This window comes from Budorcas taxicolor, chromosome 19 (genome assembly GCF_023091745.1).
Source record: "Budorcas taxicolor isolate Tak-1 chromosome 19, Takin1.1, whole genome shotgun sequence".
NCBI classification, from domain to species: domain Eukaryota; kingdom Metazoa; phylum Chordata; class Mammalia; order Artiodactyla; family Bovidae; genus Budorcas; species Budorcas taxicolor.
This window is the reverse complement of record NC_068928.1, coordinates 6,103,842-6,129,418: the sequence shown is the minus strand read 5'-3', so window position 1 is coordinate 6,129,418 and position 25,577 is coordinate 6,103,842. Positions and strand designations below refer to the sequence as shown.

At 45.1% G+C, this 25,577-nt stretch overlaps 1 protein-coding gene across 1 annotated transcript; it reads right to left on the bottom strand.

Moving 5' to 3' along the window:
* Window positions 1–243: 243 nt before the first annotated feature.
* LOC128064582 (phosphatidylcholine transfer protein) lies at window positions 244–25,307 on the bottom strand. Its single transcript, XM_052657395.1, has 6 exons — window positions 25,152–25,307; window positions 9,424–9,541; window positions 6,616–6,695; window positions 3,536–3,707; window positions 2,598–2,665; window positions 244–1,492 (listed from the first exon to the last, which is right to left on the bottom strand). The coding sequence occupies exons 1-6, from the start codon at window positions 25,290–25,292 to the stop codon at window positions 1,430–1,432; spliced, it is 642 nt and encodes a 213-aa protein (XP_052513355.1). The 5' UTR covers window positions 25,293–25,307; the 3' UTR covers window positions 244–1,429.
* Window positions 25,308–25,577: the final 270 nt, after the last annotated feature.

Sequence of the window (25,577 nt, the reverse complement as noted above, 5' to 3'; positions counted from 1 at the left end):
CAAACTCGGCCCAACATTAAAGAAACCTTAAAGAAGGACAGAATTATTCCTAACCTCAGTTTGAGCACCTGTATCAACCCCTACCTCAGGCCATTCTATACCTGGCCTTGCATATAAGTGAGCCTAAAATGCCTTTTTATGTTCAGGGCTATGAGTCAGGTTAGATTTCACTGGCAAACCAGAGAGACCTAACAGTCCCATTCGCAGGGAATAAGGCAGAGAGGAGACTGCAGACAAAACAAGGATAAGTCATTCTGTATTTATTTGGTATTCAATGCACCTCCCTTTCCAGACAGAAAAGACACAGTCTGAGGTATACCATTTTAATAAATCTCCCACATCCAGCTTTACATCCTGAATTTTTACACCCTGAAATTAAGTTTTGTTACCATCATACAGAAGTAATTAAAATGTTTCCCTGAGATTATAAGGCTGTGCCTTTGTCCACAGAATACCCTTTCTTCCAAAATTCAAGAGAAAAGTAGGAAAAGGGAAGTCTTTTGGTTGGTGGGAGAGGCAGATAACTTAGATAGAATTCCTGAGAAAAAGGTGTAGAGTCAATCACACCACTAATAAATTTTCCCTGGCTGTGAACTCTTATCCTTTCAATGTCTCCAAGCATTTCAGAAGGGAAATTCATCGATTCCATATAAAGACATTTCAGCTCAATGCTATGTGCAAAGCAGTTGGCTTCTGTTAACTGCTACAGCTGCCTTGATGCCTCAGTGTCCAGAAAAATGCAGAGTTAGTGAGGTATGGACAGCCTTCCCCAGGGGCATATGGGAAAAAGGAAAACCCAAACATGTATGATGAGAAAAAAAAATTGTCATCATACTACACAGTTAGGCCTGCAATGCTTTTCAAAAGAGTTTGAAATCAAAACAGCCTATGATCCTCCCCAACTAGGAATGGGGAGGGACTTAGTGGGTGATTATCTCAAATTAGCGAATCCAAGTCAGCAAAGCATAAGGCAAACGGATGTGAGTCTTCCAGTCTTGGAGCAATGACAGTCATCTCTGTAGGCAATGCAACTTCAGCAGGAAATCACCCTCCCAGGTTGCAACAACTCACCCGTGGGAAGCAGCCAGCTGACTGGGGTCAGTCCCAGTGTTGCCAGTCCTCCACCCACCATTCCCCTAGATTGGCACATTGGAAGTACTGCGTTCCCTACTGAGGAGTCCACTTTTTAAGAATAAACAAACCAAGGTTGCTATAATCTGACCCACATTCCACAGTGGAGAATGGCAGTGGGTCCCGGGGTGGGGAGAATGGGAAAGGGAGCAGATGTCAGGCAAACACGCTTGGGGACAAAGTGCTAGAGAGCACGCAGGCCTCTGAGCACGGAAAAGGCAAAGGCAGGCTGAGCATCGGGGGCCGTCGCACTTCCAGGAACAGCATCCCACAGACACAAAGCTCCCAGTTTCCTCCCCTAGGTTCTCCTATAGTTCTGACAGGCCTTCACCATGTCTTTCAAGAAGTTAGGAACTCCATTCTGCAAAGAAAAGGAGACTGTCATTTCTGTATCCTCACAGCGATGACTCCTGATTCTTCAGGGTGTGGCCAAGGTGAAAGATGGCGGCTTTGGGAATCTAAATATGACAATAGGGACCCTGAGCAGATTTTCACAGAATGTTGCCACCGATGATGACAAAAGGGAAGATGCAGGACACGGGTAAGGCAGGAGCCACTGTTTTAAGACTTTGTTACATATTTTGGCTTTTGCTAATAAAAAACTAAGATATTTATGAGATATCATTTTTTGAAGGGAAAGATAAAACAGGACGGGGCATGGCAGGGGAAAGAAATGAGAGGAAAGACTTGCTTTATGAAATTAGGCAATGGTGAGGATTGGGGGGCAAGAGTGGGTATGTCATCCTTTAGTTAGTGTTGCTCACTGTTTAAGAAATTCCCCACAGGTTGCTCTGTTTACTCCTTCTCTACTGGGTGGGGCTATCCGTCTCCATTTTTAAGGGGGAAGAAATTGATGGTTTCTCTAGATTACACAGTCAGAAGCAGGGCCAAGATTCAAACCATCTTGTGTTTGATTCAGAGCCTTTTCACTCTCCCAGGGAACTGGTGAGCCCTCTCGCCAGTAAGTAGGACCTTACAAAGCAGGCTGAATGGTCAGCAGGATTCTAGGTCCTAGGCAGTCTCGAATGACCTGGTACCACTGGGGTTCCCTCTCCTTACAGTAAAACAATATAACCACAAAGAACCTGGAGACTTCTCCAGGCTTGAATATGGTTCATTGTCTCCCAAGCTAGGTCAGCCTAACTCCTCCATGAGCAGACATAGGATCCACAGGCACCCTTGTTCCTACAGGGAACAGGCTACTGTTTGGGAGGTTCCAGAGAGTGGTCCTGGAGGGGTCTTGGTGCAAAGCAGGGTGGGGCTGGCATTCCTTCTAAAGTTTGTCTTTTGTCCCAGCCTCTATTGTGGGTATTGGCCACCACAGGCCTAACATAGTCCATCAACCAAGCAGTTTCATAAAAGAGCATCATGAGGCCTGAGACAGCACATCTCTTCAAGCTGACAGCCCCACAGGCTAAGTGAACAGCTGTCAAACACACCTCCCCTCCTGCTTCCTGGGGTCTCACCTTAGCAGCCCAGTTAACGACCCAGGACGGAATCTGGCCACCTGGATTATCGAAGTAATACATGAAAACTGGAGAGAGAGAGAAAGAACAATTCAGGAGGGAACCTGTTAGGAAGATACAGTACAAACCTTGCAAACCTTCCACTTTCATATCCATCTCAGAAAGTAAGGAAGTGGGTTACACAGGACTCCAGGAGACTGTCCCCTCTGCCTTGCCTTGCAGGAGACTTACATAGAAACATTGTGGAAAACAGCCAAGGCACCTTCTGCGGCTATTTATTAATCACCTGGCAAGCGATACACTTAGACACAGTTTCTCATTTAATCATGGCTCTCGTTAATTATATTAATCCTAAGAAGTTGCTAAGATTAAACCCCCATTTATAAATGATGAAGTGAAGATTCAGAAGAGTGGGATGACATGCCCAAAGTGGCACATCTTAACACACATCACAACTAAATTTAGATTTCGCCTCAGCCTCGAGCCCACACCCACTCCAGGCCAGCAGGTGGCTGCATGGAACTCCTGCACCCAGGGTCTCTTCTGAGGCTGCAACTCGAGGCAGACAGGTTCTGAGTCCCTGGGTTTTTGCTGAGGAGGAGCTGCCTCGCAGAGGTGGTCCCACCAGCCCTCCTGCCCACCCCTGTCCAGCTTGTGCATGTGCAGGACCTTTCCGAACTGAGTTTTGAACTTTCTGATTCCCTTGGTGTGTGTCCTAATCTCATCGAGACCATGCAAGAGTCAGTAAAGAATGAACTGATCCACATGCTAGTCTACCCAAGCTTCTGGGGGTGAATTGATTCGCTCTTGTTTCTTTTGGACCCGTGGCCAGTCTCTGACTTCAGGGAATAAGCATCCTGCATTTTCCATGCCTGCAGTCAGTGCAGTCTTCACACGGGGGGCCCTGGCAGGCACCCCAACCCATGTCCCCTTTTTACCTTTGCTCCCCCTCTCGCCATCACTCTGGATTGCCAAACTCTGCTTGTACTGCTTCACCCGGATCACACCCGACTTCTCTGGAAACTGCGGCTCAGAGGTGCTCTGGGCCAGGATCGCGTGGACCTTCCGCCCCTCAAAGTCCAGCTCTCGCCGCTGCCGCACGTAAACATACTACACCACCAGTCAAGGCTCAACAGAAAGGCCTGCATCTCAGCTAAGCAGAAGGGAAGCCCACAGCAGAAACAAAGGCACAGGATTCCACCCCTCCACTCGGTGACTGCTCCCTTGCTGTTATCTCAGGTCCTGCACCGTCTGCCCACCCACCTTACAAAAGTCTGGCTCCTCCCACCTGGAGTTGTCATTTGAGAGGACGCATAACCCACTGGAGATTGGTTCCCTGCCACTTTCATTATATGGGGAACCCACTCCTCCTTTCTCCAAGAAGGCAACGAGATCTCAGAGGACTGGTCACTTATCAGCTGTGTCATCCTGGGTGTGCTACTCAACTTCTCTGCTATTGGTTTCCCTCTACAGGAGAAAAGGGTAACACTGCCCTGCAGATAAGCTTGGTGGGAGCATGGGAGAGAGACTGAAGCAAAATCTCACTCACTAGACAATGGGGTCATTGCTCTCTGTCTTCCCCCAAAGGCCCTAATCATTGACCTCTGAGCACAGAGGACGGTTAGGCAAGGGTGCTTACACCTGGCAATCATAGGAAGACGTATGACTAACCAAATAATGAGTAGGCAGATGGCCTCACTGGGTCTGGCTCACCAAGCATCACAAAGCCATTTCATCTCAATAAACACTCCCAGACCAGCCACAATTACAGGGAAGGTAATTCGATTTTAAGAAACAACAGGAGTCACCACTTACTGAGCCCTTATCACATACATATGTTTAGCATCAGCTTTGAAACTGAGAACGCTGCTGTAAATTCAGTATAAATATTCCCATCTTATAAATGACGAAATTGAGACTCAGAGCAGTAAAGAAAGTTGCAGAAGATCCCGCTGCCCAGCTGATGTGACGGAGTCTGTATTTGAACCCAGATGAGGCTCCAAAACCTGGTGAGACATTCATAGCCGCAGAGGGCTCAGCTCTTTAATACGTTCATTGGACCTTCCAATGATGGAAATGTAGGCTTCATAGTAGAAGGAATTAAAGCTTAAAAACAATCAAAAAAACCAGTAAAAGTATAATACAGGTTCACTTACTGCAGCAGCCACGGCCACGGCCGCAGGCCGCTCAGCCTCTGCGGCAGCCACGGTGGTCTGGCCCTCCTCCCCAGGCACGCTGCGGGACGTCTGTCGCCCCCACACGCTACTCCCTGAAGAGTAAGTGCTCACATGTTTCCAGGAAGGGATGATGCTGCCTTAGCTCTGCATTCCCTCCCTCCCAAGCCTTCTGTTTTTTCCTCAGCAAATACTGTCCCACAACTTGCTCAGTTCACGTGACAGATATCCCCTGACACTCACTGCAGAAACAACTTGATATATTAACTGCAATTTCACAGGGTTCTTTCAGCAGTTGGCAGGTCCAGTGTGGCACCCAGGCTACAGCTGGAGAACCACCCGTTCACTAAAGCCCAGAGAAGTGAAGGGCCTTTTCCAAAGTCATACAGCAAACCGGGAGTGAGTACACACTCACCCTGGGAGCCTTCCAAAACTAACGTTCTTTTCTTCTACACTGTTCTCTGTTCTCAAAACCTGAACAGCCCTGTAGATACAAAGACCGAGATACTCATCATGGGATTGTGTGGCATTGGAAAGACAGCGCAACAGAACTGCAAGGAGCCCCAAGCGCTGCTCCCAAAAACGCCCCCCAGCAGGGTCCTGCGAGGTCAGAGCGGTGGGTTTGCTCTGGTCCAGATCACTGTCTCTGGACACAGCTGGACCTGGGTCCACGCCTGCATCTGCTGCCCATAACGGTGAGACCCTGGCGAGAAGCTGAGCAGGGTCTGAACGTCCCTCTGCCTCCATTTTCTTCCCTGTCTGAGGGGGACGATGGCTCCTAGGCCTGCACAGTTTTGGCAGGATGAGAGAAAACCATGTAAAATCTCAGAGATTACATAACCACAGTTGGCTGAAATACACACCACCTGTACACAAACTACCTAGCAGTCTGTAGTTTGTGCCAAACAATAACTCCTTATGGAGTCTGTGATGGGCCGAGCCAGGGTACAGCAATCACACAGGAACAATACCCACATATACTCCCACGCCCCCTCTTTCTAGAGCACAATTAGTCAGGAGTATACAGGCTTACAGAATGTTTCAGCTGGAAAAGATTCCAGCAGTCATCCAGTTCAGTGGTTTCCAAGCATTTTTTTTTTTAAATCTCCAAGATCCTTTATTTAAAGGATCCTTTATGGAAATTCAGTGTGTAAGACAGTCAGCTGCCATGATTGAAGAAAAGAGTGAGGTCAAAATCACACCTACCCCCACCCCTATTCCACCCAATCTGTCTGCCCAGTAAACGTTCATCAAACCCTCCTAGCCTGGCCCTAAGGGGGCTTCACAGAACCCCAGAGTGTCAGCTAAAACTCCCCACATCTATTCAACTGCTTCACATCGTAATCAAGGAGACTGAAGGGGCAAAACATAACACACAGTGTCCAGAGCCAATAATCGGGAAGGAGGGGAGGTGGAGAGGGCTGGAAATGCGGGGCCTGAGTTCAGCCCCCAGTCGGCTGCTACGTAAGTCAGCCTCTGTCGCCTGACTTCTCTGGGTCTTAGCTTTCTCCTCTATAGACTGAGGGAATGTACTGAATACTCTTTGTGAAAAAGTTATCTCAGATGCCCAATTCTGTGGCACAAGGGCTTCCCAGACAAGGTTCAAGAAAGTATGAGCCGCCTTCCTGTGACCCCGGTTAAAGATGCTCCATGTTGTCAGGCCCAGAAGTCACACTCTGAGGTCTCTGAAAGCCACACAAGAAGGAAGAGCTTTAGCAGATGCTTCTGCAAGACTCAAAGACAACGTTGTCCCCACCTGCTGGACACACCACCATTGAGTGATGGCCACAGGGCACAGAAACACTTTAGAAAGCTGAGTAACAGTGCACCTTTGGAAAGGATACATCTCTGTTAGACATGGGAAAAGGGTACTTCACTTGCCAGTAGACCACCATTTCTCCATTGCGTTCTTTTTCATAGAGTTCTAAGAAAAGAAACAAAACAAAGAAGTTACTGAATCTGGAAGTCTCTTTGGTTTCAATTAAGAAAAAGCTTTGATATGCTGCCGACCCTTTAGGGATGATAAAACACTAACTCATAAGGCACAGAATTCTGGAAAAAGTCTGATAGATTCATTACCACTGAAAGCTTGTTGCCAAGAGGCCGAGTCTAATAGATATAAAAATGCAGTAAAAATAAAAGAGCCCAACAAAAATTGTTCATCATATAGCAAAACAGTCTCAAAACTCAGTGAAACCAAATTAGGAATTAAAATTTAAGGTTTAAAAATCAGGGTAACCACGAGATGCTGAAGCTGAAACTCCAATACGTTGGCCACCTGATGCGAAGAACTGACTCATTTGAAAAGACCCTGCTGCTGAGAAAGATTGAGGGCAGGAGGAGAAGGGGACGACAGAGGATGAGACGGTTGGATGGCATCACCCATCGGTGATGGGTTTGAGTAAACTCTAGGAGTTGGTGATGGACAGGGAGGCCTGGCGTGCTGCAGTCCGTAAGGTCGCAGAGTTGGACACAACTGAGTGAATGAACTGAACGGAACCACTAGATGTCGCTAGATTACCAACAGTTACACTGTTGTGCCCTTACTCCCCTCTTTAGATTTCTTGACTGAGTACAGGTGTCCTGGGACTCCACCACCCAGTCTGGTGTGTACAGTTGAGAAATGAAGCTTTCAGAGAGTTCAGAGTCCTTTCTAAAAAGCTAGGAAAGTGGCCTAACTGTGCCAACTCTGAGGTTCTTGCCTATCTCCCATGTTGCTTTCTGTCACAGTTACAGGGACCAATCCACCATGCTATTGCATGCAAATAGCGTCAGCAATTGGAGGGAGGTAGTAAAAGAAGGCTACAAAGTGTACAGACTCTGCCCCTAAGCTGTGTAGGAAGCTTCTAATTAACCATTTAGAGAAGGAGCCAAGCCAAGTCCACCGGAGGAAACAAAAGAGTACCTTTGGGAGATACTGACTTTGGCAATGTGTTAATTAATTTAGCTTTTGAAATACCAAAATCTATTAGAAGCAGACCATGGGTAAAGAGCTTGCCAGTCCATTGGTCCAAGAGGCTGCAGATGCCCTTGGAATGAAGGGAATGACTGTTGCTTTGCCTGTTTGGCTTTGACTCCCCTGTTCTTGTGCCAGCACCTCATTCTCCTTCAGAGCATCACCTTTCTCTCCTTCACTGTGTAGTTTACGCAGAAGCGACTGAGTGATAATTATAGGGCTGGGAAATTGAGCTAGACGTGGCCATGGTGATCAGTTTAGGAAAGGCATATGTGGGCAAGACTTGGCTTGCCACTCCTGTATGTTTAGGCCAAAAGTGCTTTCATAAAGGCTCTCAGGTAGCTCACAGAAGATCTAGGAGGGCTAGAGTTAGGTGAAGAACCTCAGGATTATTCCAGAGAAGTCAAACTCCTGTTGCCTCTGGACTTTATTCCACAGTGGGGACATCTGATGCCAAGTACCACACATCAGAAACTGCCAATGTCCACAGGACATGACTGAACCATGGCTGCCAGGGAAATGGACAGGGAACACCTGCCTTCACCCCTGAATAGGTGGGCATCACAATTCCCCCTACATAGGAAGCCCATTTGATAACACTGAGCGACCCAAAATCATGATAAACGTCCCCAGTACATGAGCAAGTGACTGATGCTGAGGCAAGTAGAGCCTGTCCTGTGACTCTGAATGCAATGAGTAGGAAAATTCCTATTCCTCTGGGGTGATGAACTTTGTTAGAATGTAAGCCTGCATCTTCTGGTGGCGTCTCTGTCATGACACAAGAATCTGTCCAATAATGTGGTCCGCACAGAAGGAAGCAGAGTCACGCTGGAGAAATGAAGCAGCAAATGCAACTGACTTGGAACGAGACACACACGCCGTTTCCAATGTCATAAACCAAAGCAAAAAAAGCTTTTTCCCTTTCTCACACTGGCATTCATTACCTTTTGTTTCTTGCAATCAAGATTCCTGCCCACAGCAAGGCTCTCTCAAGCTTTCTGGCCCCCAGGCTAGCTGTATTTATTTCACTGTGACTAACTGGGATGGCAGAAACTACTCCCCGCTGTAAGTGGCAGGAAGATCCTCTATCTATCGCTGCTCATAACTCTCCATTACTTCCAGGGAAAAATCGAAGAACCCTAGCCTGGTGGTCAGCTTAGGTCCTTGCGGCTCTGGGCCCGCCTTCCAGCCTAGTTCCAGATTCTGCTCCCCAGCTACTCAACAGCACCCAACTGCTCACAGTCCTCTAACATTTTATGTTGTCTCATGCCTTCTCTACTTTACTCATGCCATCCCCGTGGCCTTGAATGCCCTTAAACCACTCAGCCCCTCACCTCCTCACATACATATATATATAATCCTGTTGCTTGTAAAACATTGATTCAACCTCTAAAACAAAGCTTCAGTACCACCTTTTCCAAGAAGCCTTCCACGATCACCTAGGTTTATGGGACGACAACAAAACTTAAAATAAGAACAAAACAGCCCTCAGAGCGAACTGGAGAGTGACTTTAATAGTATGCAAGGAACAAATCCCGAGGACAGCAAAGTCATATTTAACTTAGCACTTTAAGGTGCGTTTGCTAAAATTTAAAACGAAAAATATAGCAAAGTTATTCCTTTTGCGTACTAATGGCTAGAATAAATAACATGGGATTCGACTTTCTAATTGGTTTTTGAAAACTCTGTCACTCACCTTTAACATATTGGTCCCACTGCTTCCTATAGGCTAAGTCCATATAGACATCTGCAAGCAGATCTGGTAAGCAGTCTTCCAGAACACCGAAGACCTTATACGCATACAATCCCGTCTGCTACAAAAGGAGAACAGGCAGAAACAACCTGTTGATTGCCATGTTAAGACTATACAGCATCTGAAAAGCTCCTGTTCATGTAACACCATTATTGAACACTTTCCCTTGGTCCTGGTGACACAATGGTGAAGAGGCAGACGGGAGCCTGTCCCCATCGGTCCTATATATCTGGCCTTAGGCATTGGTGCTGGTGACAGCTATGCGTTACCCTGGTAATTTAAAAGAGGGTTATGTGACAAATGGCGCCTGAGTTGCAGGGGAGCAGGGCTAGCAGTATCTCCTATCTTATCAGGTGTTCAGGAAATATCTCCATGAGGAATTTATCCAAAGAGTCTGTTCTAAATGCTAGAAGGAATTCAGCATGGGAAGATGAGGAAATCCTGTTCCTGGCTTGGGCGAAGGCCTTTAGGTTGACGGGCTGACTTACTCAGGGAACAGAAAGCCCATGGTTCCAGAGCACTGTGATGAGAGAGCTTTAGCAGCTGAGGCCAGACAGGTAGCAGCCCTGGGTCCAAAGGGCTTTGCAACTCAGGGTAAAGGGGCCAAGATTTTAGTTTAACTACTGTGGAGGACCAACTCACGACTTCAAACAGGGAAATGACTTTAAGTGGGGGTGGGAAACCTTTAAAAGATGATTCTTGCTGCTTGGTAGAACACAGATCACGAGGGAGCATGGAGACGGGTCAGAAGACCCGGGCAGCGGTCCAGAAAAGGAATGGCGGTGACTGGACAGGGAGGCCACAACAGTGATGGGGAGAGCCCAGAGATTCAGTGACACATTTTGGAAGTAGAATCAGTAGCAACTGCCGACAGATGGGCTGTGGGGACAGAGAGAGCCAAGAATTGAGGATAACTCCTGGGGTCTTTCTTGAGCAACCAGGTAGATGGGAGAGGAGGTTCTTTGTGGGCTGTGGGGTAACCAAGAGCTCTACCTTGGGCAAGTGGAGTTTGAGATGCTTATTAAATACCCACGTGGGTGTATCATATAGGCAGCTAACACCCAGGATTCAGACTACTATTTTAAATAACCACGGGCATAATGAAACCCAACACATTGTTTTACCAATTCCAAGACAAAATTTTTCACTAATTGCTCCTTTTTTTTTTTTCCTGTAAATGATTTATGTATAAAAGAAATGAATGGGGAAAGAAACATTAGCTTTAAATCATACTAGTCCCTTTTATTCAGAAAAAGGTCATTTCTATATTCTTAATTACAAGAGATATCTCTTCTCTTCATGTTAAGCTCTTCTGCGAGGGTTCTGGGCTGGAGTTGGTGACACTATACATTTCAGTCTGTACAATGGCAGCTCACAATTCCTGGCTCCCACCTTGTCAAAGGATCTATTATTAAGATAAAATCAATGGCTCAGATTAATTTCAGCACAAAGGCAAACGAACAAAAATGAAATCTTAGACATACTTTCAGGTGTGAAAGCAATCCTTTAATCAAACATGAGTGAACTTGTCTTTTTAAACACTGTTCCAGAGAATTATGTGAATTCAAGGTGTAAACATGGAGAATCTTTCTAAAGATCCTGAGGCTTCAAGGATCTCCTGACTCAGGTGGGATAAGTACACCCCAGTTTGGGAATCTCAGATGTACATGAAAGTGCCTGGCAGGTAATGGAAGGTAAAATTTAAAATTAATTCATAAGGTTTCAGCTCTAAAAGTCTGCGGCTTTATACCAAGGGTTTCCAACCAGCAAATAACAAACTGGTATGCCTTACCAGTGCTGTGCCATGGATGCCCCATAGGAAGGGCAGGACTAGGGAGAGATATCTTCTCCTCCTGCCCTCTCCCCTCAAACTCACACATGGGAAGATAGTGAGGGTTTATACACAACACACATCTACACCCACACACACTTAAATCAGCACCGACAGACAGACAATGCATTTCTGTGCGGGAATATTGGGTCCCCGTTTTCTATACTGTTAATCTTGGGTCAAAGACTAGTCTTGGGTCCAATACTAATAATATTGGGTCCCTATTTTCTATACTATTAATCTTGGGTCTAAGACTAATATTGGGTCCAATACTAATAATATTGGGTCCCCATTTTCTTGATATGGGCTTCCCTTGTGGCTCAGCTGGTGAAGAATCTGCCTGCAATGCAGGAGACCTGGGTTTGATCCCTGGGTTGGGAAGACCTCCTGGAGAAGGTAAAGGCTACCCACTCCACTATTCTGACCTGGAGAACTCCATGGACTGTATAGTCCAGGAGGTCGCAGAGTCAGACACGACTGAGTGACTTTCACTTTCACATTTTCTTTAAATAGAGAAATATCAGTAACCTCAGATATGCAGATGACATCACCCTTATGGCAGAAAGCAAAGAGGAACTGAACAGCCTCTTGATGAAAGTGAAAGAGGAGAGTGAAAAAGCTGGTTTAAAACTCAACATTCAAAACCCTGAGATCATGGCATCTGGTCCCATCACTTCATGGCAAATAGATGGGAAATACTGGAAACAGTGACTGACTTTCTTTTCTTGGGCTCCAAAATCACTGTAGATAGTGACTGCAGCCACACAATTAAAAGACACTTGGTCCTTGGAAGAAAAGCTATAAGAAACCTACACAGCATATTAAAAAACAGAGACATTACTTGGCTGACAGAGGTCCATCTGGTCAACGCTATGGTTTTTCCAGTAGTCATGTATGGATGTGAGAGTTGGACCATAAAGAAGGCTGAGCGCCGAAGAATTGATGCTTTTGAACTGTGGTGTTGGAGAAGGCTCTTGAGAGTCCCTTGGACTGCAAGGAGATCAAACCAGCTAATCCTCAAGGAAATCAGTCCTGAATGTTCATTGGAAGTACTGATGCTGACGCTCCAACACTTTGGCCACCTGATGCAAAAAACTGACTCCTTAGAAAAGACCCTGATGCTGGGAAACATTGAAGGCAGGAGAAGAAGGGGACAATGGAGGATGAGATGGTTGGATGGCATTGTTGACTTGATGGACATGAGTTTGAGCAAACTCCAGGGTTGCTGATGGACAGGGAGGCCTGGCGTGCTACAGTCCATGGGGTCTCAAAGAGTCACACATGACTGAGTGACTGAACTGAACTGATTTTCTATACACTGAGCAAAAGGGATAATTATGTATAGAAAAAAATGATCTTCCCAGCTTCATATGAGTTAGCTTTGGTTATCTGGATGCATGAAGACAAAGTGTTTCCTGGAGTTAGTCCCCTTCCCTTCTGAATGTAGTTTCTGCTCTTAGTGACTTCACTCCAGTAATATCACAGAAAAGAAAAGAAAGCCCTCTAGAAAGAGAAAAATAAAGTGATGCGACTTATGAGAATGCCCAAGAATGAACTACTATGACAACTTCCTTTAAACATTCCCTTCATGGCAGGACTGAGAAATGCACCAGAGAAGCAAAATGCTTGGTGATACCTTTGCTAGTCCATCAATGAAATGTTCTTTTCAAGCACCTAGTAGCCCCACTCAAATTCTGGGTCAAAGCAATTTTTTACCCCTCAATTCTTTCAAAAGAAGGGGTTTCTTTCAAAAGAAACAAACTCACATTTTCATTATGTCTCTTAAAAATGAAATTTTCATAATTATAAAAGTAAGTCATATTCATTGAGAAAAAATAGAAGATGCCAAAATAATAAAGAAAACTAAAACATGTAACTTCATAATCCTCAAATACCAACTGATAATATTTTGCATATTTTTGAGTAAATAAATATTTCTATGTTATAAAATGGGATAAGATAGTATAAACAGACTGTATTCTTATTTTTAACTACATCAGTTTGAAACTGAGTGATCACAGCTAATTTTATTATTCTACTAAGTTATTTCTGTTTCCATATATTTTCACAATTATGAACACTGCTGTAAAAATTATTCCAAATGGACAAACCTGGTTCATAATTCTAACTTCTTCATTAGGAAAGCAAAATGCTTCTTTAGAGATAAATTTTAGGGTAAATGACATTAACACTTTAATGCTCTTTATACTTTTTATAAATCTTTAAGAAAAAATTTTACCTATTTATACTCTCACCAGCAGCAAAGAAGCATCTCACCAGGACTGGGTACCACTGTTTGTACAAATAGTTTAGTAGGAGGAAGCATAAATCTTAGTTTTATTTGGGAAATGTACTGATGTGTAATTCTCTTTCAAATTAGAGATATAATTCTGGTGCAAAATTTTTTGCAGATACGTTTTGAAATTCTAACATTTCAATAAAATGACTCTAAACAAGTTTACACAAGAGATGTTTGGCTTTTCCTGAAGGTCCTCCAGAAAAACACTTCTAAGAATGGCTCAATTTCTTTTTCTAAAGTAAAATGCAAAGCATGCTTTTCTTTTTTAAATTCCTTTTAATTGCAGTATAGATGATTTACACTGTTGGCCTAGTTTCTGCTGTACAGCAAAGTGAACTAGTTATATATATATATATCCACTCTTTTTTAAGACCCTGATGTCGGGAAAGATTGAGGGCAGGAGGAGAAGGGGGAGACAGGATGAAACGGCTGGATGGCATCATCGACTCAAGGGACATGAGTTTAAGCAAACATTGGAAGACAGTGAAGGACAGGAAAGCCTCGCATGCTGCAGTCCATGGGGTCACAAAGAGTTGGGCACAACTGAACGACTGAAAAACAACATACTTTTCTAATGATCCACTGATCACAGGATCCTGTGATTTCCTACACTACAGGTGGTAAAAGAATTATTCAATGGTAGAGAATCAGTTAATATCATGTATAAAATATAATTCCCAGAAGAAACAGGAGATTCATTATAGCATATACTCTCTTTCTTACTAAGAAAATTGCACAGCTAATAATTTTCTATCTCTTTTACAGGTAGAGGTTGCCATAAGACAATTCCTTCTTCTTTTGAATATGGGTATGATGTCTAGAGCTGAAACAGCTGTTTTGTGATTAAGAGACAATAAAAATGAGAAAGCAGAGTGAAAATATTCAGAGTTTTACTGACATTGTTGATCAACTGATTCAATGCCAGCAACTGCTGACCTCTGGACTACTTGCTAGGTGAGAAATATAAACCTCTCTTTGGGGATTTCCCTGCTGACTCAGCTGGTAAAGAATCTGCCTGCAATGCAGGAGACCTGGGTTCGACCCCTGGATTGGGAAGATCCCCTGGAGAAGGGAATGGCTACTCACTCCAGTATTCTGCCCTGGAGAATTCCATGGACTGTATAGTCCAGGGGGTCCAAAGTGTCGGATATGACTGAGTAACTTTCACTTTCACTTTTCACTTGTTTAAGACTTTGTTAATCCAGTTGTCTGTTACTTGCAGCTAAAAGCAATCCTGCTTAATACAAGTGGTTCTTATTGAGAATTTTATTTGAGCTCTGTGATCCCAAAAAACAACAGAGATTAAGAAACTCTCCCATGCTTTGTGTTTCAAAAAACAGCTTATCACAATAGAATCACTTTTACACACACATACACACACCCTTTGTTTACCTATCACAAGGCCAGACACAACACCTCTAAATTCCCTTTGACGGTCCCACAAATGATCCGCTAAACTGCTTATTCCAAGGATCAATAGGCACAAAATGCTTGTTAACCAAACTAGTTGAGCATCTCCTTCCTCCAAACTCTGAATTTTGGCCCAGCCTCAGTCTAAGCAGCATCCAGCCCTGCTGAGAATGAACTGGCCTCAGGGTAAGATATTCTGTTTTATTCTCCAGCAGACCACCTTCACCTCACTTTCCCCACATGTGGTTTCAGTCTTGCTGACTCCTCTCTCTCTGTTAAAAAAAAAAACAAAAAACTTTTCTGCCTCACTCCTGAGAAACTCATAGATCTTATGGTCAAAGTATTCTTCCTAATACAATAACCTCCAACTCTAAGGCCAGATTTGTTTCTAATTTGACATTAAAATACACTGACAAAATAGTACTGATCAGACTTCTGAACATTTCCAAGCATGTAAGACCATGTAAATTCATTAAAATAGTACAAAAATACGTAAGCACTACCAAAACGAATAGTTAAGGAAGAGAAATAAGAGATAATGGACACAATTAATGGACATTAAACTGCAGCTTATTTAATTTTGCATAGAAATCTGAAACTTCACACACTCTATTATAGAAAGTTCCACCTCCTTCCACTATGAGGGAAAAAAAAAAAAGTAAAAATTAAAAAAAAGAAGAAAAAGAAAAAAAAGAAAATGAAAGCAGATCAACATCTGGAAGAAAAAAAAAAAAGAACAGCAACCACCACCATGGGCCCACTATATTCTTGGGCCTGAGAAAACAGTCAGCAAGGTTTACACTTGGCCTTTCAGCTTGGAATGGATCTGCCTTGGTGATCGGTCAGCGTCACTACAACTGTCATGCATTCTGCAATGGAAGCTGCCCAGTCACTCTGACCTGCTATAAACTCTTTCAATAACACTAACATTTATTTCTCTAAACACAGCGCAGTTTCCAGTTTTATGTTCACTATCTTGTGTAATCTCAACAGAGCCCTGTGGTATCAATAGGGATATTGGTGTCGTGCCCCTATGACATGAAGCTCAGAGAGGTGACATACTTGCTCGAGTTCTACAGTTAGCTCTTGGGACAGCCAGAGTGAGGAGGACACTGTCCCCTTCTTCTCCCCATGACAGCTCCTAATACGGCTCTACTCTCTCTGCACACTTGCTCCAAGCCCCTGTTCCAAACAACAAGCTAAGAATGTCAGTAAAGATGGCACAGGCTCTCAGAGCTGGAAGGAGTCTTAGATCCTTATGTAAAAAATGACAGCAATGCATCAAAAGGCAGCTGATGACTCCTGCTGGCAAAGCCTGGATGGGAAACTTTCCTTCCAGGCCCTAACCCAGTGTTCCTGCCCCAGACTACCCAGAAACATGCAAATCTGCAGAGACACCAAGTAGCTTGGTGGTTGTCTAAGACTGGGAACAGGAACAGGAGATGACTGCAGATGGGGAACAGGTTTCTTTGGGGATAACACAAATATTCGAAAATTAGACTCAGGGAAGGATGCATGACTCCATAAATTTACTAAAAATTAGTGAACTATACACTTAAAATGAGTAAATTTTGAGGTACTTAAATGCTCAGAGGATAAAGTGTCTGCCTCCAATGCGGAAGACCTGGGTTTGATCCCTGGGTGGGGAAGATCCCCTGGAGAAGGAAATTGCAACCCACTCCAGTATTCTTGCCTGGAGAATCCCATGGACGGAGGAGCCTGGTAGGCTACAGTCCACAGGGTCGCAAAGAGTCGGACACGACTGAGCGACTTCACCTCGACCTTCGCCTCAAAATGATACCTCAATAAATACAGCTGTTAACACTAGAAGATTATGAAACTCACTCAAGGTCACACAAGTAACGAGCTTGACCTGAAGCTCATTCGTTGCAAAAGAAGCTGGACCTGAAGCCAGCGATGTGACAACAGAGTTCACAGCCTACGATCCCGCCTCAAAGTGTAACTGGCCTCTCCCAACATATTATTAGGGAAATAACAAGCCATCAGAGTATACAGAGCTATGGCCAAGGTGACCCTGTAATTGACCATTCTAGTGGACAGTTCTGAGTGAAAGAGCTTTGTAACATGTTTTACCAAGACAAGCATAATGCAGGTCTTGAAGGGCAGAGTAGAACATAGATCACCCTACTCACAGCAAACACCATTTAATTTACTAGGGGCTTCAAAGTGTATCCTCTCATTGGATCCCTGGCACAAATCTGACAGAAAAGGAATTATCTCCAGCTTACAGATGAGGAAGCTGAGACTCAGCTAGGGCCCTAGGTTCATAAATCCTAAAACCTCAGAGCAATTAAGCATCAGAACTATATTTTAGACCAGGAGTTACTGAATCTGTCATGCTGTCTATTTTTCACAGTCCACAAGCTAACAATAGTTTTTAGATTTCAAAGTGGTTATGTAAGTCAATATACAGCCTCTTAGTCTATAAAGCCTAAAGTATTTTCTATTTGGCTCTTTACAGAAAAAAAAAATTGCAATCCCTGCTTTAGACCTTTGCCACCACCACTTCTAAAAACATACAGTCCAGAAAAGCTCTGGATTACTAGAGTCGTACTGCAATTCCACATGCAAGAGAGGAATCTTTGCCTTATAAACCCCAAATATGTTATATTTTATTTTAAATCACATGTGGGTTTACCATTTAATCTCAGACCACTCTTCAAAGTAAATCTGCTGATCTTGAGCACAACATACAGGATAAACAACAATCTTAAACAAAACATATTCAAATTCAGAAAACCAAAGAGAAAAAGGAAATCTTAAAAGAAGTTGGCAGGAAGGAATGGGCGATCACTTTACTTTTAGAGGAATACAGATGATCATTATAGCAGATATCTTATCAGAAACCACTCTGCAAAAAAAAGGGGGTAGGGTGACATATATACTATTTTGAATAAAATAAATCACTGACCTAGAATTCTATATCCAACGAAACTGTCCTTCAAAAGTGAAGAAGAAATAGAAACTTTTTCAGACAAACAAAAACAGAGAATTCATCAGCAGCAGACTTGGCTCTGGAAGAAATGTTAAAAGAAGCTTTTCAGGGAGAAAAACCCAGGGTACAGGTCAGGAACTCAGATGTACATTGCATAAAAGGTGACCATTTTATTGTCTCAAAGTTTCTGAAAGGTATGAACTTTCTGTCTTATTCATGAGGCATCACCAAAATGCAGGCATACAATAAGCTCTGAAAAACTGCCTGAATGGGTCATGAAGCAGTATTTTGGAGGTTTCTTCTTACTAGGGTGTATTCAAACAGCCCAAAAACCAGCTGTGGAATACAAAATTTGACTTACACCCACAGACAGGCATGGGGGATCCTGCTCACCCCTCCCCATTAAGGCATACCTTCAAATCTTGGACCAGCACCTTGCAATCGGTCAGCATCTTCATGCTGCCTCATACCACAAGCTCATCCTGAGAGAAGTGAGGAGAGAGCTGAGGCTCCAACATTATCTATCCAGTTACACTGAGGGGCGATGGGGTAGGAGAGAGACAGAGAGTGGACCTCCACCAGTGGCAGAAAGTAGAAGGAGGCTACACATGGTGCTCAGCTTTAAGCCACGGTGGTCTCGCCCACTAGTAAATATGGCTCCGTAAGTGTCCCACACGCACCAGCTGCTCCATCAGTCATGTTGGTGGCTGGGAAAAGGATGGGAGAAGGACGGGAAAAGGGAGAAGAGTCCTGTCACCCAGAAGTGAAGAGGTCCATGATGCAAGTTGGATTATGATCCCATCTGGGAAATCAGAGTGAAGCTTCTCACCACTGGCGCATATCTGTTTCCATGGCAGTTCACTTTCTGCTTCCTTCCAAAAGGCCAAGCTATCTCTCGACGCAGCACAGCTGAACCTATTTTCCCAGTAAGGCCAGGCTCTCAGTGGTTCAGCGGGGCAACAGCACAGGAAAGAACAGTCCCTGGGAAAGTACTGTCTGCTCTTCACCAAACTCACTAATAATGAGAAGACATTTGGAAGGACAAAGGCAGCCGCTTCGCACAGTGCCAGACACTCAGTTTCAAATCATAAGTCAAGCCCTCAGTCAGATCTTTCCAGACCAACATTTTCTCGGTCTAAATCAATGATGTGAGCCTCTGCATGCCTGTTTCACACCATCTACGGGCAGGTCACAGTGTCTACTGCATAGTATCCAGCCTAAAGCTCCAGGGAGACCTGACTGCAGATCTCTGGGAAAGCTTTGCAAGTGACCCACGACCCTTCTCTCCCGGGGAACCTTCTCCCTGCTGTTCAGGGGACCACATCCACTCTCAAGTGGCCACTAATTTAAAAACCAGGAAGAGTTCATCTTCAAGTGGACATTACTTCCACCTTAAGATATTCTTCCTTTACGCTCTTCCCTCTCCTGCCTCTCGGTGCCACCACGTGGGGTGGTGCAACTTGAGCACCACGTGAAAAGCTCCCCTTACTTCAATGGTTCACCAAGTATCATCCATGGAGCTTCAGTATCACCTCGCCATTTGGTAAAAATACAATTTTAAAAAGATGAAGGAGGAGAAGTAAAGAAATGTAAAGCCAACTCTCAAGTCCCACCCAGATCCACTGAATCGGAAACGGAGTAGGATATTAACCGTGAATGTTAGCAGGCTTTGCAGATGAGTCTAGGGTATGCTCACAGTCAAGAATCACTCTGCCATGTCTCATTCCATTCAATGTTTGTAAGAAGCCAATGATCCTAAAAAGCAAGAATTATACTTGTTTTGCAAATGAGGAAGCTGAGATTTTAAAATGAAATAGCAGCCGGCCAATATCCCCCAAGTAGTAAGTGGGCCCTAACTCCTGGCCACTCTCCAACACCAGGTTCACCCTGGTCCTGCGTCCTTCTGGCTCCTCCTGGAAAAGGAGGGAAGGTCAGCCTGGCTCTGGAACTTAGCACTCAGCGTTCCCTCTACTGCAATGGTTTATAACAGAGCACGCTCATTAAAATCTCTTGGGAAGCTTTCACATTAAAAAACAAAAAGAAGCAACAAAAGCATATTTTATTTTGAAGCATTACAAACACACCAAAGTACACAGGACAGAATAATCAGCCTCTATGCGAAAGGGGAACTTTTCAAAAGGGCCATCCAAGCTCCAATCCAACTCAGTTCAATATGGGGCTCTAATAGGGCTGAGAGGTGTCCTGAGAGCTCCCCAGGCAGCTCTTGACCTTTGAGGAACACCCTCTGGTCCATTTCTCCTCTGATCTTTGCAGGACGCAATCTCTTATTTCATTTATAGCTCTACTCAATTGTTACCTCTGGAAGAGGGTTTTTCCAGATTCCCTATATCTAAAGCACACCTGGATATCCCCACCTCCGCCATAACATCTCTGCATCCCTTCATCCCACTTTACTTTTTTTGTAGCATTTTTCAGCTGCCATTTCATTATATACTATGTTTATTACCATCAGTGAATACTGTTTATTGTTTAAGAAGCTCATTCTCTGAACCAGCAGCTCCAGCTTCCTGCTCCCTGCTTACGCCCAGTGCCTGTCAAGGCACTACGACATGGGAGGCATGCAGTGAATATCTCCTGAATAAATGAATGATAGTGGAACAGAGCAGAGATTGTAACCCAAGACTATCTGCCTCCAAAATCCATGCTCTTTCCCACAGCACCACACAGAATAGCACAGCACAGAGCAGCGTTGCACTAGCTTCACTTTCAGTTCAGTTCAGTCGCTCAGTCGTGTCCGAATCTTTGCGACCCCATGGACTGCAGCACGCCAGGCCTCCCTGTCCATCACCAACTCCCGGAGCTTACTCAAACTCATGTCCATCGAGTCGGTGATGCCATCCAACCATCTCAACCTCTGTCGTCCCCTTCTCCTCCTGCCCTCAATCTTTCCCAGCATCAGGGTCTTTTCCAATGAGTCAGTTCTCCATATCAGGTGGCCAAAGTACTGGAATTTCAGCATCAGTCCTTCCAGTGAATATTCAGGACTGATTTCCTTTAGGATTGACTGGTTTAGCTTTGCTTAGCTTGGAGAAAAAGAATGTAGCTCTGAATTGAAGCAAGCTATATATTTGGTACTGAGTTTATCCAAGTACACTGGTTCACGTCTAGTTACTTGCTATGAGGTCTTGTGTGGCTCGCTCTGGGTCTTACTGCCATTCATAAAATAGGAAAAGAAACCTGTCTCTACCCATCTTCTATATTGGTTGAGAGGGATAAATGAAAACGTATGTGCAATAGCATTTTGTATATTAAGGGGCCATGTAAAGATAAGTTAGCACTACACTTTGGGAGAGAAAAAGAAGGTGAGAATAAGGAAACAGAGTAGGCAAAGAAAGCAGGAAAAAGAAAAAAGAAAGGGTGGTGGTGATTGGACAGAATGGTTGCAAAGAGACTTTCTAAGTCTAAAGTTCTGTGATTTAATAGGAAAAGAGAAAATGGAAACGTATCAAAAGGTGTATATCAAAACTAGCCATTTGTTCAAGGACAAGATTCAGAATTATTCCTGTCTACTAAAAAGAAGCCACAATCTTTCTTATTTTAAAATGCAATTTATCTGTTACACTGCATACTCTTTCAAGTACCTCTATGCTTACGTCAGTCTTTTCAAATTATGTGATCGTAACTTTGTTACAGCATCATTTTTAGATCATGATCACACCTCCCTGATTCAGACTCACAGCAGGTTATTCCCTGTGGAACAGTCAGCCTGGTTCAATTGGATAAAAGTCACTGAAAAGTCCGAGAAGGGGGCCTGATTTTTCTTATTCCATAAATTCCAAATGGTATGCCCCTGATGAAACAGCTAATATGATTTGTATGCAAACCATGATGGACTGCCTATATCATAATCAGGACATTCATCCATTGAACATGTCCCTTACTCAACAAAGATTTAGCAAGAACTTTGATGAAAAGGGTTATTTTTGTATGGGTACCGAACATAACCTTACTGAAACAAAATCAAGCATTTCAAGAAGCCTTATCGGATTATCTCTCTTAGCTGCTGCTTATGGGTTTCACATTAACAAGAAATAGGAAGAGACAGGAAGAATCAAGGGACTCATTCCAGCAGGGTGGAAATCCGTAGATGGTTAAGAAATAAGATGAATAATGTGTCTATTGATGGAACTGAAGTAAAGGTCTTAATGCAACTCCATCAAAAGTCAGCTGGATCAATAAGACCCCCTGCCAGTCCCCTAACATTCTTCTTCTTCTTAAGTCGCTGCAGTCATGTCCGACTTTCTGCGACCCCATAGACGGCAGCCCACTGGGCTCCCCCATCCCTGGGATTCTCTAGGCAAGAATACTGGAGTGGGTTGCCATTTCCTTCTCCAATGCATCAAAATGAAAAGTCAAAGTGAAGTCACTCAGTCGTGTCCGACCCTTAGCGACCCCATGGACTGCAGCCTACCAGGCTCCTCCATCCATGGGATTTTCCAGGCAAGAGTACTGGAGTGGGGTGCCATTGATTGATGGGACTGAAGTAAAGGTCTTAATGCAACTCCATCAAAAGTCAGGTGGATCAATAAGATCCCCTGCTAGCCCCCTATCATTAAAGGGCCCCAAACAAGTCTCCTCTGTACACCAGTTGGAGGAATTGAAAAAGCCAGATGATAACAACTGCAATGAAAAACCTGACCTGGAATGACCTAGGCAATAGTCTGGATTGTAAACCAAGGTGAAAAATTAACACAGCGGCCAGGATTCTCTGGTTTGACCTCCAGTCAGGGACCTGGAGACCCAAGGCCATATGCGCAATGGCTCTGGGCAGGGAAGTGGGTGGAGGAGGAAACAGAGTCACATAATATCAACAACATGCATGGTGGATGAAACCACGCTGGATCACAAGACAGAAGAGGGCACAGGGTTTTAGGGGAGATAAGTGCAGGTCTAGGCAGGGTAGGACAAGCTGAATTCACCTGGACATGGAGTGGCATTCAGAAGACAAGATTTACTAACCAAGGGATTCGAGGGAATTCTCTTCCAGGAGGAAAGTAAAGGATGGGAGTCAACTTGGAAAGAAAATGAGGCTCTAGCAAAATGGGTCAGGCAGCAAATAACACTGGATGTGCAACTAAGGTTCTAGGAAAGGGCTTGCACCTGAACAACAGGGTCTCTGGACACTGAATACACGTGCAGATCACGGTGGCCATGGGCTGTGGCCCCCAGCCTAGCTGCTGAGGCTCAAGGCCACACCTATGGGAAGCGTATGGCCTCCAACTTATGGGAGCTCTCTGGAAAGACTTGTAGCTTACATCAGTGTACTATAACGGCCCTCATGCCCAGAACAGGTGGAAGTAAGACTTATATTATGGTTCAGAGAGATAGGAACAGTTCTGAATACCCATCATCACCCCAGGAGGGAGGTGGGCCCTGCTCCATATCAATACACAATGGAAACAGTACAAAACCAAACACTGTCTCAGCTCAGGCATCGGCTGTTGTGGGATAAGAGGCACAAAAGCAAAAGAGCACACAAGCCCTTCAAGGGACGTGAGGGGAGTGGTCAGGGCTGGCGGGAGAACAGGACTAGTGTGGAGGAGCCATGGGCCCTGGACCAGCCTAGTCCCCCGAGCACAGCCCACCTGGCATACTGCCCTCTCTCAGAGTCAGTGGAGGAGTATCATAGCATAGGTCTGGAGTTAGAGCTCAGTTCCAACCCCAGAGTGAGTCTTGAGCCATCAACTTAACCTTCCCATATATCCATTTCCAAACTGGTAATAAGGTGATAGTCTGTATAGTGCCTGACAACATGGCACCGATGTGAGGACTAAGTCAGTGTCTGCAGAGCACTTAACCATGCCTGGAGCATAAGACAGCATGCAATAAGTTAGCTATTACTGTAGGTAATATTTTTTACACAATCAACAGGGCCATTGGAAGGGGAACGATAAGATCACCATCTCTTTCAGGTGCTTGATTTCAGCTGTGCAGGATGGCAGGGAAAGGGTAGAAGGCCAAGAAGCGAGTCAGAAGATCACTGCAATTCTAGGTAAGAGGTGGCACTCAGAGTGACAAAGGTCAAGGGGAAAAAGGAAAGGGACAGGGGCCAGACAGCAGATACATCTGAGCAGTGAATTGCCAACATCTGGCAAATGCCTGGATGTGGCCGGTGTGGAAAACGAAACGATTTTATCGAGAAAATAAAAGGATTGTTTTCTGAAAACATGTCCATTTTTGCAGCAAGCTAAATGCTTAAATGACACTCAGAAATTAATTCTGCCTGCTCTACACTGAGCTTCCTGCTCATCTTGTTGTACCCAGTGACCCTGGGACACACAGACTCAGAGCTCCTCCCTACCCTAACAGTTTAATACTCTGATCTCTGCCAGGAAAACTGCACTTCACTTACCTTGCCTAAAGGCGACTTTTTTTTTTTTTTCAGTTTTCTCACTTTGATAAGTTTATGGATTTATCACCAAGAAAGATGAGAAATGAATACATTTTCTTTTCCCGTTTTATTTTATTTTTTAATATAAATTTATTTATTTTAATTGGAGGTTAATTACTTTATAATACTGTATTGGTTTTGCCATACATCATATCATATATCAAGGTGACTTTTAACCTAGTCACCATGCAGCAGCTAGCACACAGAGCAACCGATGACAGGCCATCATTCCACCTGGCCGGTTACCTGGCTCCAAAGGCCTGCAGGCACACCAGCAACTCCATTCCTCCTACCCTTTAACTTTTCCCCTGACTTTTTCTTCAGGCTAAAGTTATTCGGTGCAGTTTACAAGGAATGGGGCAGCACTCGAGCAAGTTAGTGAAATGACTAGAGACGACCTTAGGTCCCTTCTCAGCAACACTCCTCGCGCCACACAGACCACCCTGCACATCCACTCTCTGAAGAGCCCAGTCGCTTTTCTTCCTGGATTCAATCTTAACATAGTCCCCGCCACACAGATACCACTGGCAGCCACCCGGAGCGAGGCTCACGTCCCTTGCAGACAAGTGCGTGGGGCTAAGGAAGAATCCGCAGACCCACGTTTCCACTGTCATCAACTTGTAACAAAACACTTGCCCTGTCCGGTCCCCCCGCCCCCGCCCCCCGGAGCAACCTCCCACTCCCACCCCCAGCCCCCGGGAGCACCCCCCACCCTGCCCCCCGCAGACGGCCGCCCGGCCGTCCTCTAGCGGCGGACAGCTACCTGGTCCAGCAGCCGGTAGACGCTGATGCCCTGGGTCTCCACCAGCAGCTCCCAGGCGGCCCCGGAGAGTGCGGGCCGCTGGAGCTCGGCGCAGGCCTCCCGGAACTGCTCCTCCGAGAAGGCGCCGGCCCCAGGCTCCATCCTTCCGCAGCGGCGGCCCCGGGGCCCGGAAGGCAGAGGGGACAGGCAGGGGGCGGGACGAGGGAGTGGCCCAGCGCGACTGGCAGGGACCGGAGAGGGAGCTTCGGGGCGGGGCCTTGAGGGCCTCGAGGGGGCGGGGCCTTGAGGGCCTCGAGGGGGCGGGGCCTTGAGGGCCTCGAGGGGGCGGGGCCTTGAGGGCCTCGAGGGGGCGGGGCCTTGAGGGCCTCGAGGGGGCGGGGCCTTGAGGGCCTCGAGGGGGCGGGGCCTTGAGGGCCTCGAGGGGGC